This window comes from Macrobrachium nipponense, chromosome 18 (assembly GCF_015104395.2).
Source record: "Macrobrachium nipponense isolate FS-2020 chromosome 18, ASM1510439v2, whole genome shotgun sequence".
Taxonomy (NCBI): Eukaryota; Metazoa; Arthropoda; class Malacostraca; order Decapoda; family Palaemonidae; genus Macrobrachium; species Macrobrachium nipponense.
Window position 1 is genome coordinate 51,329,746 of NC_087211.1, and position 15,048 is coordinate 51,344,793.

The following is a 15,048-nucleotide window of genomic DNA, read 5'->3' on the forward strand; positions in this document are numbered from 1 at the left end:
GGAAACTGACAGTAAAGTTTGAGAGGTGTAAAAGGAGGAAGTCTTCATAGTTGCACTATGAACCAATTGTTAGGAGAGGGTGGGAAGTAAGATGGAAGAAAGAGAATAAGAAAGGAGGCACAGTAAAAGGAACAAAAGGGGTTGCAGCTAAGGGGCAAAGGCACGCTGTAAAAAAAACATAAGTAATGCCTACAGGTGCACTAATGGGACTACCACCCTACAGGGACAAAAACCTCTGGATATTACGGGGATCACGAAAGGACAAAAACACTTGTCATTAAACCCTCAGCTGTATTTGTGGAATAGGAAGGAAATCACAAGTACTTCCTACAGAAATGCATAGAAGTGACTAACCCTCAAACTATACGTACATGAGAAAAGATTGCCATAGGATGTATCAAGGGGATTATTATTATTTTTCTTGCATAATTTAACCAGACAGCTGTGAAGATGAGTTGATCATACCTAAGTACATTATGTTAGTAGACAAAACCTGACATGCCACAATCACGGGTTATAGAAAATATACATTAAAATTTTGCAAAACTAGTATGGCCCAGCTCCCTGCTACTAAAATTGAAATTATGCTCATATGCTTCTTTTGTGGAACAAAGTTAATTGTGTCCTAATTTCATGACTCTTGACCTTCCGCTCAAGAGCCTTATCTTTTGATACAAATTTATAATCCTTAAAGTGATTTTTCTGTAAGACCAAAAAATTTAAATCAAATTCTTTTGAAATTATTCAATTTTTTATTACTGGGGACAAAAACCACTTAAGATATATGTTCTAAAATTCTTAAGCCAAGGAGGTATATCCTGACAGCCTTTAATCCTTTAATGGGCAAACAAATCTTGAAAGTCAGTGGAAGACAGCAAATTAGAAATGCCAAGCTTTAGTCAGGTCATTGGATGAGCTACCTGAGCATGGAACCAATCTGTCTAGAAGTGAAAGCAGCGAGTATCTGGAATGACAAACCTATAGAGTATACAGTCTGATGTAGTCTCGGGAGAACCACATGTCAGTGGGCCAGTCAGACAATCTAAGGCAGAAATTCCCCAAAAGATTCTCCTGACAGGTTTTTAAATATTCAAACGGTTTTCAAATCCAATAAAATTCAACAAAGTAATCAATTTTTCGGACCAAAATGGATTTCTCCCCTATTTACTGATTCAAATTATTCCTTGCAAGAATGGCTTATCAATATCAAGTTTTAAAGCCAGGTTAAAATTCTACCATGGACATGTTATTTCAGCTAGTCACTGAGAACATTCTATAACCTTCAAAACTGAATCGAAGTAACTTCTAGTAATGGAATTACACATACACAAAATAGAACTAGTTTCATTACTCTGTTCAAACATATTTTTACCTTATGTCTATTGGGAAGGAGCAAAGAATGAACAACAATTTTCGGTGCTGCAATTTTGAAAAATGAAGCCAAAGGCACGTCCCGACCGCCGACAATAAGCTTGTTTGAATTTGCAACATTGCTAACACTCTTACTCAGGAATAGGTTGAAGGAAAAATAGTCTGGTCATTTTTAACATCAAAGAAGGACGGAGAGAAATTTATCAATATCACACCTGCAGTTGGAGGAAGTAATATAAAAGAATTGTAATTTAAAAGTTTTATCATTCACCATCATCCAGGGTGTCCTAAGGATTCACCAGATTAGATAATGGGGTAAATCTTCAAAGTTAGTCAAGCAGGCCATGACGACTCGGCTCCTGCTACCTCTCAATGCCAAAAAAGGCCACAAATCCATCCAAGGATCTCATTATTAAAAAAAAATTAAGAAAAAAAATATCTTCCTGCTGACCTGGAGGAATCTTGATTCATTCATTATCCTAATTAACATGGATTTCATCTAAATCTTTGTCAAACCTGGTTCTCTTGGCTAGGGTGGTAACTCCATGACTTTCAAGGAGATGAAAACAGGTAGCTTCCTGTCTTTGGTGAAGGACTACAAGACCAAAAATATAGCAGATGAGGTCACAAGTCACATGAAGCAGCCCTAGTCAAAAGAAAATAATGAGAAGCGAATGCAGTGCAGCATAAAGGTTTCGAGGACAAATTGTGCGCATATCTCTTGGTAAAAGCCTGGGCTAGATGACTTTAGTAGGCCTATGATGATCTACGACTTGAGATGTGGGATGAACTAACCAACTAGGCCATGGTAATCTTTGGATGTCAAAAGACTCTTGTGGTGTCATTGATGCTGATCCTTAGCAGTCTCCAATGAAGTGTCTAGGAATTTAAGTAAAGGCACTAAAGGCTACATAAAAAGTGATGAGCTTGTGGTGAAAGAAATTATTTCATCATCTCACCTTCACCATTACATTACTAACACTTGTTACAAAAGGAATTTTTAACAACCTTATTTGGTAACAACATTTTACCTTTTCTTTACAGTACGGACATGTCTGCTTTTTACCAACAATACACCATCCACGGATGCAGAACTCATGAAAAGTGTGACCGCATGAAAGCCGATAAGTGTTCTCTATGATACCCTCCTCTCCTTCGGGAACAAGTTGAGGATTTCCACATACTGCACATACACCAGGCTCAAGCGTACGTGTTGGCATTCCATGTGGAGTGTAATACTAAAATGAAAAAGTTTCTATTAATGACAGAATTACTCCTCAAAATAATACCGATTATGTGAAAACATAAAAACTACTTCTATTATATATCAATAGTGCATTATAATAAAATCACAATTGATGACAAATACTCTATAATTCACTGTCAAGTCCAACCAGCAGAGAAGTGAACTTACCCCAATGTGAGAAGCCATTTTATCTGCACAGACTTCAGCCATATCTCTGCCTAAGACACCATAATAAAGACCATAAAAGATGAACAGAAGGCCACTGTCCATCCAAACATTAGGTTTCACTCCAAATAGTAAATTGAAACCCATCATGGTGAACATTATTATGGCATAGCCCACCATTCCTAAACCACAGCATATCTTGTAAATTAGCAGAAACCATTTGTACACTTGTCTGAAATGGAAATCATTCAATATAGTCAAACTGAAGGGGTAAAAATGCCATTTTCTTTAAGCAAAAGAAAACTATTGATGCCTTTCCTAAACACTGAAATCAACAATCTTTTTCCTCTCAAAATATATAATGGATTTAACTCTCCAAACACTGTTTATAGTACTGAAAGAAATCAAAAAAAATTTTCATTGTATAAAAAGATTCCATCAATGGTAATTTTGCAATACACTTAAAATTGGGGTCAGACAATTTTGCAATACACTTAAAATTGGGGTCAGACTTAACTTTTTCCAACAGCTGGAGTAAATTACTTAAATGTATGGTGTCCATTATTTTGCCAACAAGTAATTACTGAACATGTTACGATGACTAGGTTAATTAATACTAAAAATTTACAACAAATTCACAAATATCCAGGAACACCTCTCCTAGTGTTGTAGGACTTACTTGCCAAATTTCATAAAGTTAACATTCTGAATAATTATTATTCTAACTGAAAACTAACATATCCTCAACAAAACTTGAAAGCTAATAAAATGTCCAGTAAAAAATAGCAAGCATAATGTTACTGTTGACAATGAATGAGAATCATCCTGAAAAAAACACAATAATTACCTTGGGGTAGTAGGATCTAAGGGCCTTTCTAAGGCTTTCTTAACTACTATAACAGTTATGGATGAAAACAACAGCCATATAAAGATGAAACGCCACCAGTGATTATGAAGACATAAGATGAATGGGATCATCCACACACCCAACATGCTCACAAGCTGAAATAAGAGAAGCATGTTTCATAAAGGACCTTAGATACAACCATGTGATTATCAACTCTTACATCAGAAACACTGAAGATGAGACTTACAAAATACAAAAAATTGAAACTGTTACTAGAAAATTACATAAATAAATATATTTCAGGAAACCTCACATGAAAACCATTCTATACATATATATAAAAATAAATCCATCTTTTAAACATACATATCGAAGACTACAGACAATTATTAGAAAAAATTTTGTCATGCAATTTTTTTATTACTTTTATCTTCATGTAAATCATACCGTAAATCATAAACTGTAATGGAAAATCTAGAAAAAAAAATTTTTAAATACATGTTTATTTTAATTCCAATGCTTACATTGTTATCTCCATTATATTAAAGTTGGATGGATATGAAGAAACTGGGTGAGGCATGAACATAGCAAAATGTAGTTGGCAATCTTGGCAATAAGGTAGCAACAAGTTCAATGTATACATCTCTCTCTCTCTCTCTCTCTCTCTCTCTCTCTCTCTCTCTCTCTCTCGTCTCTCTCTCTCTCTCTCTCTCTCTCTCTCTCTCTCTCTCTCTCTCTCTCTCTCTCTCTTTAGTAGACAATTAGCTGCCATGTACTTCAGGCTTCAGGCAGGTAAGGTCTTTCACAGTCTCGTTTTAAATACTAGAAGTATTTTCCCCATCAAAGCCTAAATTTGATGGATAGTAACAAGATTGTAGCTGGTGCCTCTTTGTAGGTACTACTAGTTCAAGATCTTATTTTAAAAATGTGTTATGGGAATGTTTGATAATAAATAAGAATTAGGACATCCTCCCTCAACATAGCTATTATTTTTTTATTGACAGTTGCGTAGCTATTTCTGCGTTAAATGATGAGGCTGATTTACTAGGCTAAGTTGGTAGAGAAGACATTCTAGTCAATACTTGGTACAGTTTGTTCGGTTGGGGTGACCTTGCATCTCCCTGCTGTTGTTCTTGGTTATTACACCTTTTTCCTATCACACTTATGAGTCTTCTCATATTTGCATAGCCTTTATTAACAAGGACTTGGGCAACAGTGGTGAGTTCTTTGCAAGCTGCAGTCCAGACAGGTTTTCTTGGTGTAGGTCAACATCACAAAATATGGGTGCTATCTCAGGGATTCAATATTTGTTTGAGCACAGACTAAGTTTCAGAGATTTAGTATAAACTTCCTTATAGAAACTTCCTTCTTCCTGAGTCAAATGAACGTAGAATTATAAACCCTGCATTCACGAAACAATTAAAATAATCTGAATTATTGTAAAAATACTCTCGGTTTGGTACAGCCTGACATGGACTCGTGGAAGGTAAGAGACCATCAGTATGATCGTACACACGTGCAGCATCAGAAAATACAAAAACACACATAAGTCACCCAAATATCTGAGAAAAGTATCATGTGGTGATTTGTCATGCATGTTCAAAATCTAGATGCCTGGTATTTTTCCCCTTGGTACATATAGGCTGTGCTGATTCTTCCCATCATATGAACAATATGAGAAAAAGTGATCCTCCCCTACAAAGAAATATGGGAAAACAAAGGGTGGAACTCCAGGCTGACCTCATCAAAGTGGTAGGATATGCGTATGCAAGCTTGCACTGCCCTTTCTCTTTAGTGAAGAGTAAAGCTCTTGTTAAAGGCCATACTGTTCCTACAGGATGAGGAGGAAGATTTGGAGGATGAGTCAAACAATCAGGGTAAGAGGAAGAAGCATGCTTCAGCTTCTTCACCTTACTCTGACCATGTTTTACCCTTCTTTCCTAAAACATTTGAGGATGTGGTTGGGCCAAGTAGCTGAAAAAATGACCGAAAATCCAACTGCACGCAAAGAAACTAGGAGGGTTCCTCCAACAGGAAATAAAAAAGATTGAAGGGTTAAGCAAGAAGACCTAATGAACAGGATATGCAGAATACCCCTTAGCCAGAACTCAGTTGTTCAAAACGGCACAAAACATACAGCACTTTAGAATGCAAATGATAGGCCATGTTATCTTTGGTATTCTACAGAAGCCAATGTCATACCTGGAGCATTGCGGTCATAAGCAGTGACAGTCCATGAGTACCTGAGCCACCTGAAGTGGAAAACATATGTTGGGACTCATTTTCCATGTGCATATTCATCCCAAACTGGGCAGGGTCAAGACTATGTGGAGGGGAACACTGGCAGCAGTAGAGGACTTAGCATAAAAGTGTCAAAAAGAAAGAGCATGTCTCACCCAAAAAATACTGGCAAATAATTTTTGGCTTTCTGCGCTTGTTCCCAGAGTATTTCTACTGCAAAGGGGCCACATACCTCACATGGCAAATCCACAACGCAGATCATACCCCTGTAAAATGGACAGAAATGGTGAGGAACCATAGTCAAGGGCAACATAAGTCAACCATATATTCTATTTCATCCTCCATGTCTACTTTGTTCAATTAGGCAACCAAAACTTTTGATTACCTTGAACAGTATCCATACATGGTAATCATAATGTCAGAAAACACTTACACTGCTTCAACAGCATTAGCCAGCAAGAATGGATAAGATGCCTCCACAGGACAGCAGCCAAACAAAAAGTCCTGGGTCAACAACAGGTGGTGTGACTGAGTAGTACCATTACTCGCACAACTACAAACTAACTATCTTGTTACTAGGCTTCAACAACCTTTTAAAACTGGTCCTGCAAATACTCCGATATGTAAGACAATAGTTTATTTTGATTAGGACAAAAACTTTGTAGAGTTGCTTCATCTCTACCTAAAGCATTATGAACATAATATATAATAATGTACAATCAAACTCTGCTGTGTAACTACAGTAAGGCAATACCTTTACTGAAAATAATAAAAGTTATGAAAATACTGTGCAAGCTATGCACCTTTAACTTTCATAAACACAAAACAGAGACAAAACTGTAAAATATCCATGTCAAAAGTAGGCATAACTAGATACGTATAGCATCTTAAACATTATGGCAGTTCTTAATGGTTAAACACACAAAATTCCCAAAAAGGTCAAGTTTTATATTCCCATCACAAAACAGTTGTCAGATCCACCCATTCAATATAAAATTCTCTTCCTATGACTATATATGAAATCACTAAGTCGACTTCAATTAAAAAGCAAGGATTATACAATGACAGTGGTATATCTATTAAAAAAAACAACTTTTGGATGAGAAGCTCCTACCAGCTCACAAATACTAACCAAGAAAGCAACTCCAATCTTCAATGTTTGTAACAGAAACTCATTGCTTTACAAATTTGATTTGAAAAGTATGCTTAATCTACATACTGTGTTGTAAAACGTTAGTCATATTCCCTACCTGATAAGATTTGTAGTGGTGCTTCTTCCAAGCCACTAAACCAATCTGTGATGCAACTGTGACCGCTAATAATATTAGCACCATTTCTGCATGCATTTCTTCGTGACCCCTGTGTTTCTCGTGGAGACGAAGGTGTTCCAAGCTAGGGATAAACAGTGCCAAATGATATCACTGTCACTTTCAAGTTTAAAAATGGTTGAGATAATTTCAGTCCTACAATATCAACTAAATATGTATGGCAATATATTACATACTAATAAACATTGCAGAAACATACTACTACAGAGCATAAAACTTACCGCCATTTTTCCTCTTCAGATAATAATGATTCTTGGTCAGTCTGAAAAGTTAAAAAAGAAAGTGTATTAGAGCCATGTACTTCTAATGATACAAAAAACAATACAGTAAAAACCTACAGTGATGTGGTCTCTAAAAGTACCTATAAGCATTTATGCCTGAGATTTTCATCCTTTACCACAGTACGTAAATTATTGTATGCACAGTACATACTGTATATGATATGACCTAAAGTTCTATGTTGTCATACTTTAGTAGGGTCAGTAATCTCACTTCCCTACTACAAAATGACAAGAGCAGAGCTGAATGTGAAAAACATTTCCATTACATATGACATCTCTAATATTACTTTGGAGCATATCTGTTTAATCACTGGTGAAGTACCAGTAATGAAATCTGAATATTCAGTGTTCAGGGTCACAGGCTGAGATACCTTACTTAATGATGGTCAGAAACACAGTTTGTGAGGAAGACACTCAAAAGTGAGTGGAGGAAAAATGCTGCACCGAAATACCACAAGCTTTGATGAGATCACTCCTAATTTTAAAACAATAAAAAAAAATATGTTGGCTGAAACTTCTACTTTCTTGGGAAAGTACAATTAGTAATCTGACTATGATATTTGCAAAATAAGGGTAAATTTTATCAAAGCATTAAAGATTTTGGAGAGGTTACGTTAAACCTAAAATAGCTGATTTTGTTTATTATTTACCATAGTTTGGACCGAGAGAAAAAAAAAAAGTTTTACAATATCCATATCCAAACAAAGTCTTCACTGTTATACAGGCATAGTATTTCAAGATATAAAAATGAATACTAAAGAAGTTATAAAATTCCAGTACAGGTTCAAGCATATATAATATGACAATTTGTCGAAAATTGCATTTTTCCTAACTATACAAACCTGAGGTCCTTTAACAATAGGAAGTAGCTAGCGGCAGCTGGAAACGGTCGTAAAGCTTTCGAACAAGGGGGAGAACGGTAGTTAACTGCTTGTCCGACAGGCGCGACTGGGAGGTAAACAAATCACTTTTGCTTTTGGCCCATGCAAAATACGCAGAGTGAGGGGTGGCATGAGGAGGGACTATATATAAAGGACCTCAGGTTTGTTTATAGTTTAGGAAAAAATGCATTTGTTTTCGACAAATTGTCATTTGTTCCGATACGTAATACAAAACCATCGTCCTTTAAACAATAGGAAAGACTCACTTCTTGGTGGGGGAGGAATCTGAGTCTTTGATGAACAGACTGGTGTTCGTCCATCCCTGGAATGCCTCCCTGGTCGTAAGAGCGAGGGATGGGATCCAAGCCTCTGTCTGATTGATCGGGGTGTGCACCGCAGGATCAATGGTCAGACCTCTGGGCCGAGTTACTAAGAGAGAGGCAAGCGTATCTCTTCGTACCAGCAAGCAAGAAACTTGTTCCTGTTTGCAAGAGGCAACATAAAGTATGGGTTGTCTCAAGCTGGCATCCACTTCCTCCCCTTGTTGGAGGAAGTGGTGGATATACGCTCCTATCCCTAGTGAAAGGGTAGGATGGGGCTCTGTTGAGTAGCTCACCTGCATCTTGTCCTTATCCAGCAGGGTGACGACCGTGTCCCTCTAACACAGGTCGAGAGAAAGATGGGAAGAGGAGCCAGTCACACTCTCATTCACTCATCCATTCTTACGGTCACACCAGGACTCGATGCTGTTCAGCCTGTGAGGGTCTGGGTTCGCTACACAACGTGTTGAGCAGCCACCACGGGTTCCCCAAGGAAAAAGATCCAAGGACCTGTGGGCAATATCCTGAAGGTAGAAGGAAGGGCATGTGGTCTGGTTTGGACCAGACCCCTGCCTCAGTACCTGCGCCACGGAGAAGTTCTTGCGGACAAGGCAGCATCTCCTTCGCATCGAAGGCGTGAAGTCCCATTAGGAGGGGATTGTGAACGACTCAACCAATCGTCAGGGACCGAAGGGTTCTGAGTCTTCGCTACGAAGTTCGGTACGAAATCGAGCGTCACGGATCCCCATCCCCTGGATGCTTGACTTCGCAGGAGAAGTCATGCAGTTCCTCAGAGGAAAAGAAGGAAATAGTCGCATGCCTATCCCTCTTCTCTACTTCGGTGATGTCCCAGTACCCATACTGGTCTGTCCGTTTGCCACGAAGTCTCTCGCATCCTCCTATCCCCATGCAGCGAAGTTCTCGGTAGTGGATAGGACACCGACACTCCATGGTGGGTGTCAATGGTATGGGTACTGTGACAAGCTATTAAACGAAGTAATGATTGCTCTGTAACAACCGAACTAAGTCAACAGCGTAGTTCGTAACTGACTCGGCCGCTCTGACAGCTGCCGACTGACTGGCGTTCGGTAGGAGGCAAGTTGTCAAGCATCCGAGTAAAAAGTACCGTGACCTTTCGCCTTTAAAGGGTTATGGCCTGAGAGACCAAACAATAATGTATTTGTTTGTCACCAATGCCGGACAGCGAGGTGATGATTCTCTTAAGGCATGTGCCCAACAGGCGAAAGTCAATTGCCTTATAGAGACCGAGGTCCCTGAAGGTAAAACATCTCATGGTTGTTGAATCTCAGCTAAGGAGGAAACAACACTAGTACCGTTGAAGACGAAGGTAGATATTGAATGCAACCTACGTCTTCACAGATGAATCGAGAGAAGGATTCTCAAGATTCATAACCTGTGCTTACAAATGACTGAAAACGCTAACCGCTATTTCATTGCTGTCCGGTGAGAAGTCGTAAGTTGCAATGAAAGCGGGGCGTTCTTCAGTAATGAAAACACAGGGGAAAAGCCGCCTGAATAACTGCTTCTCATGGGCTGAACATTTGGAAGTAGAGGCTGTCAGGTCGGAGAGTAGGCGTGTCTTTCTGACACATCTTGTAATTCGGGTTGAACAATGAACAATTGTTACACCTACGAATACGAGATATTTTAAAGACAAAAAAAAAACTCAGATGTCTGCAAAATCATTCGCATTATCGCAGTGCTATGCAGCGGAGACTTGTACAGACTTCTGTTACCGTGCGGTAAACAGAAAGAAAGATGAAAGAGTCCAAGAGATATCTCTGTTGAAAATTCTCGCAATGTCGAAAGGCGATGGAATCTAGCGTCACAGCAGTAGATGGTCCTCATTATTGCGAGAATCCCCGTTAATCAGAGACCTAAGTTCATGATTGTTGGGCAGAGATACGGTTCGGTAGTCAATCAAAGCAGGGAGAGAGAGACATACATGACCGTGAATCTCGGAGGGCCCAGCTGATACTGAGCGCTATCAGCAGTTCAATACGCAGTAGTTGAGCCTGAGCTCTCGCTGACTCGTCATCCTGAGTTGCCAGGTAATCCATTATTCCACGAAGGAATGCGTTCGGCTAGAACTACCGAGCATAAAAGATATGCTCGAGCAATTATATTTAGGCGAAACGATTTCGGTAAATATAAAAGTTTGAAATGGTGTTGTCGTGACAAAACCATAAGTATATAAAATTGAAACTGAAAACTCCTGGGAGGTTGCAGGCAACCCCGAGTTGCAGTTCAATTAGAATATGACAATTTGTCCAAAAATGATATTGTTAGTATACAATAAAGTTTTGTACATACTTACCCGGCAGATATATACTTAGCTTATGTCTCTGACGTCCCGACAGAATCAAAACTCGCGGCACACGCTACAGGTAGGTCAGGTGATCACCCTCTCCGCCGCTGGGTGGCGGGATCCGGAACCATTCCCGTTTTCAGACCAGATTTTTCTCTTACGCCTATCTCCTGAGGGGAGGATGGGTGGGCCATTCATCGTATATATCTGCCGGGTAAGTATGTACAAAACTTTATTGTATACTAACAATATCATTTTTGTACATGCAACTTCCCCGGCAGATATATACTTAGCTGATTGACACCTTGGTGGCGGGTAAGAGATAGTTACTCAATATAAAATAACAATAAAAAAACAGGGGAAACAACATCTGTGTAGGTCATAAATATAAAAAAAAACTTATTAAAACCTTGGTTCCTACCTTATTGGGCAGAAGACTTCATGATTACTGTCTATGAGTCTGCTTGCCTGAAGAGTTTCAGTGGGGATGAGACCTGACACTGATAGCTCTTCTGGATCATGTCAATGGGGCGAGCCCGCTTACTTGACAGAGCCTTGTCTTGGATCATACCAATGGGGGCTGGCCCATTACATGGTAGAGCCTTCACCTTTGTCGTATCAACGGGGACTAACCCTCTTACATGACAGAGCCTAGGTCCAAATCACTAACAAGGAGCACGAAAAAACCAATCCCGACCACCTGACCACACTACATTTGTTAACACTACGATTTGAAAGGAGCATTCCCAAGACTCCTTCCAATCGACCATAAAAAAACAACACCAAAAAACGTTTAAAAATACTAACTTAACTAACTATAAAGGATTAGGTTCAGCTCCTTGCCCCAGCAACGAATCCGCAGACACGCGGAACGGTCCGAGAGAGAAGCACTTGTCATAAGTGACTCGCACGTCTCTTAAGTAATTTGATGCAAAACCGAATTGCACCTCCAATAGGTGGATTCGACAAAGAGTCTGTATCGACATATTCCTATGATACGCCTAAAGAGGTAGCTCAGCTCTGACTCATGTGCTTTGACTCTTAGAAAGCCTTAAATGTTCCTCTTCACAGGAAGCATGCGCTTCTTGATAACGTCTTTAATAAAATACGCTTGAGCATTCTTAGAAATCATCCTCTTAGGATTTCTTACGAACCACCAAAGGCTATCTACATTTCCACCAAGTAGCTTCTTCCTCTCTAGGTATAACTTGAGGAACCTGACTGGGCACAATGTCCTCTCTAAGTCTCTCCCTACCAAAGAGGACAGTCCCTTAATCTCAAAGTCCTTGGCCATGTTTAGAAGGATTTTCGTTCTTTGCTAAAAACAGGGGATTAAAGAGCATACTGCAGAATCTTCCTTAAAGCCCACAGTTCCTTCTAAGCCTGAAGTTTCACTAACTCTCTTAGCAGAGGCTAGTGCAAAGAGAGAGAGTTTCTTTATAGTCAAGTCTCTGAATGAGGAATTTTGAGGAGGTTCGAATTTCTCGGACATTAAATATCTAAGGACACATCCAGGTTCCAACTAGGTGTCTTTATAGTCTTGGCCTTCGAGGTTTCAAAGGACCTTAACAAGTCATGCAGATCCTTGTCTTCCGAGATATTAAGGCCTCTATGTCTAAAAACAGATGAGAGGATGCTTTTATATCCCCTTATTGTGGTAACGGCCAGATTGCATTTCTCCCTCAAATAAAGGAGAAAATCCGCTATTTCATTTACAGAGGTACTGGAAGAGGATACTTTCTGGGACTTGGCCCATCTTCGGAACACCTCCCACTTCGACTGGTACACGCGAAGAGTTGAAGGTCTTCTGGCTCTAGCAATTGCCTTTGCAGCCTTCGCGTGAAAACCCCCTCGCTCTGACGAGTCCTTTCGACAGTCTTGAAGGCAGTCAGAACTGAGAGCGGGAGGTTTTTGTGGTATCTGTCGAAGTGGGGCTTCTGCGAAGATCCTCCGCAGTGGAAGGGCCCTCGGAAATCTATCATCCATTCCAGTAACCTCTGTGTACCATTCTTGGGCTGGCCAGAATGGGGCGATGAGGGTCAGTTTGGTTCCCTCCGTCGAAACGAACTTCCTTACCACCTCTCCTATTATCTTGAAAGGAGGAAAAGCGTACCCGTCGATCCCCTTCCAATCCAGAAGGAGACCGTCCACTGCAACTGCCTTTGGATCTGAAATCGGAGAGCAGTAGTTCTCCAACCTCGCATTCCAATTCGTTGCGAACAGGTCGATATTGGGTCTCCCCCAGAGGTCCCAAATCTCGTCGCACACTTCTGATGCAGAGTCCATTCCGTAGAAAGGACCTGATCTCTTCTGCTCAGAAGATCTGCTCTTCACGTTCTTCGTCCCCCTGGATGAACCTGGTTAGAAAGAGTTATTCGCCGGTTTCCTCGGTCCACGAAGAAGCTCCTTTGCTTTCTCGAACAGGGAGAAGGAGTGAGTCCCTCCCTGTTTCCTTATATAGGCTAGAGCTGTCGTGTTGTCCGAATTCACTTGCAACACGGAACCCAATACTTGAGGTTCGAATTGTGAACGAGAGCTAGATGGACTGCTGCCAGTTCCTTCTTGTTGATATGCCAGGACACCTGTTCCCATTCCAGGTGCCTGACACTTCTCTCGAGCTAGAGTCGCTCCCCATCCTTTTTTTCCGAGGCGTCCTGTGAATAACACTAGGCGAGGCTCGACAAACTGAAGGGAGAGCCCTTGATTCAATCTGTTTGGCTCTAACCACCAACTGAGGTCCTTTTTTATGCTCTCCGAGAGCTGAAGGAGTCCGAAAGCTCTTGTGCTTCTGATCCCATTTCTCTCTGAGGAAGAATTGTAGGGGTCTTAAGTGTAGCCTCCCTAGAGAAACGAACTGTTCCAACGAGGAAAGGGTCCCGAGAAGACTCATCCATTCCCTCGCGGAACATTGTTCTTTCTCTAGGAAGGTCGTCACTTTCTGTAAACATCTCTCCTGTCGTTTCCTTTGATGGATACACACGAAAACCCCGAGAATCCATCAGAATCCCCAGATAGACAAGTGCTTTGCTGGGGATTCATCTGGGACTTCCCGAGTTTAGTAACAGTCCCAAGGACTGAACTAGATCCAGTGTTAATTTCAAGTCCTCCAGACAACGATCTTTTGATTGGGCCCTGATCAGCCAATCGTCGAGATACAACGAGATTCTTACTCCTTCGATATGAAGCCATGAGCGACATTCCCTCATAAAGCCCGTGAACACCTGAGGGGCCGTGGCAAGACCGAAGCATAGGGCTCGAAATTGTTAAAAAAAAAAAAAAAACTTTGCCCTGTACCATGAATCTTAGGTACCTCCTGGACGAGGGATGGATAGGTACATGAAAATAGGCATCCTGAAGGTCCAGGGACACCATCCAATCCCCTGGACGAAGCGCTGCAAGAACGGAGGAAAGTCGTCTCCATCGTGAACTTCGTTTTTAACAACGAAGCAATTCAGGGCACTTACGTCAGGACTGGTCTCCACTGTCCTGATGCTTTTGGTACAAGAAAAAGACGGTTGTAGAAAACCCTGGAGATTGAAGGTCTTGAACCCTTTCTATCGCCTCTTTGTCCATCATTTCTTCTACTAGTTTGAAGCAGGCCTGGTTCTTTAAAGGAATCTCGGTATCTTGCTGTTAACTCCCTTGGAGTTGTTGTTAAGGAGGCTTCTCCCTGAAGGGATAAGGTATCCTCTCTCGAGGATAGAGAGGGACCAGTTGTCCGCCCCTCTCTGAGCCCAGACTTTCGCAAACTTTCAGCAGTCTGGCTCCTACTGTAGTCTGGAGGACTACTTTTTCATTGTGGTTTAGGAAGGGCTTACGTGCTGATCTTCCTCTCTTAACCGGTCTCCTACTCCTAAGAGAGGGTCTCGCCGTCGTTCTCCCTCGAAAGGGTTGCTGAAAAGCAGGCTTTCTTCTCTTTTAGCCAAAGGTAACTGCTGGTTTTAGTCTTTTCGCCGACTGCGCAAGCAGATCCTGAGTAGCCTTTTCCGGATAACGACTTAGATATATCTCTCACTGTCTCTTGTGGAAACAGGTGACT

General features: G+C 40.7%; 2 protein-coding genes across 2 annotated transcripts in view; one reads left to right on the plus strand and one right to left on the minus strand.

Annotated features, from left to right (window-relative positions):
* LOC135197053 (E3 ubiquitin ligase RNF121-like) overlaps positions 1-15,048 on the plus strand; it is a gene marked incomplete at its 5' end in the record, with an annotated part of 56,345 nt that overhangs the window by 23,270 nt on the left and 18,027 nt on the right.
* The window catches only part of LOC135197333 (E3 ubiquitin ligase RNF121-like), a 23,550-nt gene continuing 9,090 nt past the window's right edge, over positions 589-15,048 (minus strand). Inside the window, exons 2-7 of the mRNA XM_064224474.1 lie at positions 7,420-7,501; positions 7,121-7,262; positions 3,630-3,784; positions 2,786-3,014; positions 2,403-2,609; positions 589-702 (exon numbers count right to left, since the gene is read on the minus strand). Coding sequence (XP_064080544.1) covers positions 589-702; positions 2,403-2,609; positions 2,786-3,014; positions 3,630-3,784; positions 7,121-7,262; positions 7,420-7,501 — 929 coding nt within the window. The remainder of the gene's footprint in view (positions 703-2,402; positions 2,610-2,785; positions 3,015-3,629; positions 3,785-7,120; positions 7,263-7,419; positions 7,502-15,048) is intronic.